The 4,289-nt window shown below is 42.5% G+C and overlaps 1 protein-coding gene across 1 annotated transcript; it reads right to left on the bottom strand.

The window, feature by feature from the left end:
- Positions 1–1,095: 1,095 nt before the first annotated feature.
- On the bottom strand, positions 1,096–2,037 carry LOC145546050 (olfactory receptor 1J1-like). The gene has a single exon (XM_081591765.1). It carries the CDS (start codon positions 2,035–2,037, stop codon positions 1,096–1,098), a length of 942 nt encoding a protein of 313 aa, XP_081447891.1.
- Positions 2,038–4,289: the final 2,252 nt, after the last annotated feature.

Raw genomic sequence — 4,289 nt, 5'->3', positions numbered from 1 at the left:
GCCACTAGGCTGAGCTAACTATTCCTCCCCAGGACACAGTGTTCCGCATACATGACTATAGTCCTTGGCAATGCCAATGCAAGAGATGAAGACTCAATCCCTGGGTCGGGAAGATCCTCTGGAGAAGGAAATGGCAACCCACTCCAGTATTCATGCCTGGAGAATTCCATGGACAGAGAAACCTGGCAGGCTACAGTTCATGGGGTTGCAAAGAGTTGGACATGACTGAGCAACTAAACAATAGCAACAAACCACTCTGGAGTCAGACAGCCAAGATTCAATCCTTCTTTTCACTAACTGTGATCCTAAAGTGTTCTCCACCTCTTTGAGCCTGAGTTTCTCAACATGTATCTGAGGGATGCTGTCAGGATTAAAGTAGAAGATTTTATCACATAGTAAATTCTTTGACTGGCACCCGAAACAATAGAGGTGACATTTATTTTGTTGTTGATTATCTGCAAGGGTCTTGGGAGAAAGTAAGTGTGGGTTATATTCCTGAAGGACAAGAGAAGTACATTTATTATGTGGGAAAAGAAAAATTGAATATGTTCTAGGGAACTTCCCTGGTGGTTCCACTGCAGGGGATGTGGGTTCGATCTCTGGTTGGGAAACTTAAAAGATCCCTCATACTTTGCAGCGTGGCCAAAAAAAAAAATTGTTTTTCTTTCCTTGCAAGTTCTAGCAGGACTCAGGGTCTCTGGATGCTTAGGTGTCTGGGTGCAGGAGGAACCATATTCTCATCAAAATGGAAAATTCTTTAGAAACAGGGATGTGAACATTCAGACACATTTTCTAAAACTTTAAAATCTGGGGACGGGCCAGCCCTGACAGCTTCCATTTAATGGCACCAGCCAAAGTGACATAGCACCCTCAAAGTATTTTCCAATCCCCATTATCCAAGAAAAGAGCAAATTAAGTTCTGTAAAGCATATCCCACCTTATTATTCCCCCAGCAGGTATAAGAATACTGTCAATAAAGATTTCTGAGTGACAACTAAGAAAGGAAGACAAGGGAGTCATATTTTCAATAATTTGTATTTACATGTAGTTGAGGAAATAGAATCACAGGGACTGTTTTTAAAGGAAAGGTAAATATCAGTTGGAAGAATATGTTCTCTTGCTCAAGAGTTTTCTCAAGGCCCCTTTCATGTCTTTATTTCTCAGGCTATAAATAAAGGGGTTCAACAAGGGAGTGACCACTGTGTACATCACTGAAGCAATTATGTTACTGTCATTTGTGGTGTTGGATGATGGAAGAAAATATACACCAATAATTGCCCCGTAGTAGAGAGTCACTACTGAGAGATGAGAGCCACATGTGGACAAGGCTTTGCAGGTGCCCTTGGCAGAGGGTACCCGGAGGATGGTGGCCCCAATATGGCCATAAGAAACCAGGATGCATACAAATGGAAGCATAATGGCTGTTAACCCTGCAGTGAAGATTACCAACTGGTTGAGGGAAGTGTCTGAGCAGGACAATTTGAGCAGGGCAGCAAGGTCACAGAAGAAGTAGGGGACAGTGTTGTCAGCACAAAATGACAGCCGGGCTAGGAGAAGGGTGTGCAAAAGGGCACAAGCACAAGCCATGAGCCAGGATCCAAGCACCAGCGTGACACAGACACTCTGGCTCATGATGGTGGTATAATGCAGAGGGTGGCAGATGGCCACATACCTGTCATAGGCCATCGACGTGATCAGGAAGCTGTCCAGATCAGCAAGGAGTATGAAAAAATACGTCTGTGAAAGGCATCCTGCATAGGGGATGGATTTGTGCTTAGTCTGCATGATCATAAGCATCTTAGGGACGGTGACAGATGACAAGGAGACGTCAGTGAGGGCCAAGTGGCTGAGGAAGAAGTACATGGGGGTGTGGAGGCGAGGGTCCAGCATGATGAGCAGGAGGATGAGCAGGTTGCCCAGCACCGTGGTCAGGTACACTCCCAGGAACAGGGCGAAGAACACGCCCTGCTGCTCTGGCCGGATGGGGAGCCCCAGGAGGAGGAACGCGGACAGGCTGCTCTGATTCTCCACGGCCATCAGCTGGAGGGGATTAGCAGGGAAAGTTGAAGGGAAACGGTGAATGTCTTGGGATAATAAGGGGATCACTGTGGCAGAGCATGATAAAGATGTTCTTTTGATTTAGGGAAGGTCTTCATCAATATTTTCTTACATTTGTACCGTATTTTGCTGGATAAATGTAGCAAAAGTGTAGGTTTCTTTCTCGATCTGGTGCCAGACTCTGCGAACGACAGTATTAACAGTTAATTTTTGTTAAATGCTATCCTTATTCACTGTTCTTATAGCTTCCGTGTATAACTGATGTAATATTCTTCAGAATGGGAGCAAGGTAGGCACTATTAATATTATTATTATTTCCACTTTCCAGATGGGGTGCCTGAGGAAGACAGTCTCACAGACCCTGAGGTAGGAAGGGAAGCTGGGATTTGGACCCAAGCATGTTGACTCCAGAATTTGTTCTCTGGAAGCAAAACAAATGATTTGACATCAGAAATCTCTTTGCCCTTCATAATTTTGTGTGTAATAATATGTTTAACTCTGCATCCTCTTCTTCTGTACGCCTTCCATGATTAATTCTAATTTGTTCATTGGCTGTAGACCCAGAATCTATCAAAGACAATTAATGCATACACACTGTAAGTTTGTTGATCAAATACAAGATGTCACATCCAATTAAAATCATCACGGCGGCCTCTTTAAGAAACTTACATCAAGGATCATTGGAGTGCATGCGTCTTTTTGAATTATGGTTTTCTCAGGGTATATGCCAGTAGTGGGATTGCTGGATTATATGGTAGTTCTATTTCTAGTTTCTTAAGGAACCTCCATACTGTCTTCCATAGTGGCTGGATCAATTTACATTCCCACCAACGATGCAGGAGTGTTCCCTTTTCCCCACATCCTCTCCAGCACTTATTGTTTGTAGATTTTTTGATGATGGCCATTCTGATCAATGTGAGATGTAGATATAGAGAGTGGACTTGCAAACACAGCAGGAGAAGGAGAGGGTGGGATGAAACAGAGAGGAGCACTGTCATATATACATTAGCAAGTGCAAAATAGCTCGCTAGAGGGAAGGTGCTGTATAGCCCAGGGAGCTCAGCTTGGTGCTCCATGGTAGAGAGGTGGAATGGGGTGTGGGAGGAGGCTCAGGAAGGAGGGGATATAGGTATACTTACAGGTGATTCATGTTGTTGTAGAGCAGAAACTAACACAACATTGTAAAGCAATTATCCTCCAGTTAAAAAATAATAAATTCATTTAAAAATACTAGTGTGAAGGAGGAAATAGATCAGCAATAGGGCTGCCATTGTTGGGGAATTGGGTGAGGAGTTTGCTGTGATGGGGGAAGAATAAACAGTGGTTTGGGAACTACGAGCAGGTTATTAAAAGATTGGACAAAAAAAAATCAGAAACTTACATCAGGTCTTGTTCAAGACCCAGGATTAATCCTAATCTTTCAGGGGCCCCATGTTATTTATTTGCTATACAGTTTGACAATCAAAGAAGAACAATCTAAAAGCCAGATGTAATTTTTAAAAGGAATTCTAATCTTTTTCAGTGTCTCTAAAATAGCCTAGGAGATATTTATCTCCTTACCTAAACCACTACTTATCCAAATTTCTATAATATTTTTAAAATAGAAGGTAAGAATTCTCTACAACCTATCAAACTTTATTATAAAGCTGTACCAGTTACAACAAATGATATACTTTCAGAAGCACAGACCAATAAGGCAGTGGAGAGAAACAGAGAGTCTAGAAACAAAGACACATTTATAATGAGGACCTGGCCTCACCATCACTCTGTCAACTGGATTCCAAAGGAAATCATGTACCACCACTTCCCGACCCCCAGCTGAGTGAAAGGAACATGTAATAACAAACCACCTTAATCCAGTAGCTGAAAATCCATGTCAAATGATGACTTTCAATGATTACAGCAAAGGAGCCAACGGTTTCCCAATAATGTGGGAATGAGATATCAGATTAGATCTATGGATTCTTTACCTTTAGGTCTCCCAGAAACAGGTGAAAGATAGTTTGTTACCTAGTCCTAGAGGCAGAAGGTTTTGGGTCAGATTTCCAGCACTGTGGACCCAACCCTGACCTCCAAATCTTCATGGATTGAAGGAAATGAGCAACGCAATACTCTAATTTTCTCAAGTTACAGATTTTGAGGGACAGTTTTTCTTGGGGGAACATGCAGAGTTATGCCTTTGTAGTGTGATATGCAGATCAGCATTGAACCTTCTGTATCTCTACCCAGAA

The sequence above is a fragment of the Giraffa tippelskirchi genome, chromosome 4 (genome assembly GCF_054371585.1).
Source record: "Giraffa tippelskirchi isolate mGirTip1 chromosome 4, T2T-mGirTip1v1.2.pri, whole genome shotgun sequence".
Taxonomy (NCBI): Eukaryota; Metazoa; Chordata; class Mammalia; order Artiodactyla; family Giraffidae; genus Giraffa; species Giraffa tippelskirchi.
Note: the sequence above shows the minus strand (reverse complement) of the source record. Positions and strands in the feature narration are given on the sequence as shown.

Bases quoted from the DNA above. Each gene is read 5' to 3' on its own strand.
- LOC145546050 (XM_081591765.1), bottom strand. From the start codon at position 2,037: ATGGCCGTGGAGAATCAGAGCAGCCTGTCCGCGTTCCTCCTCCTGGGG.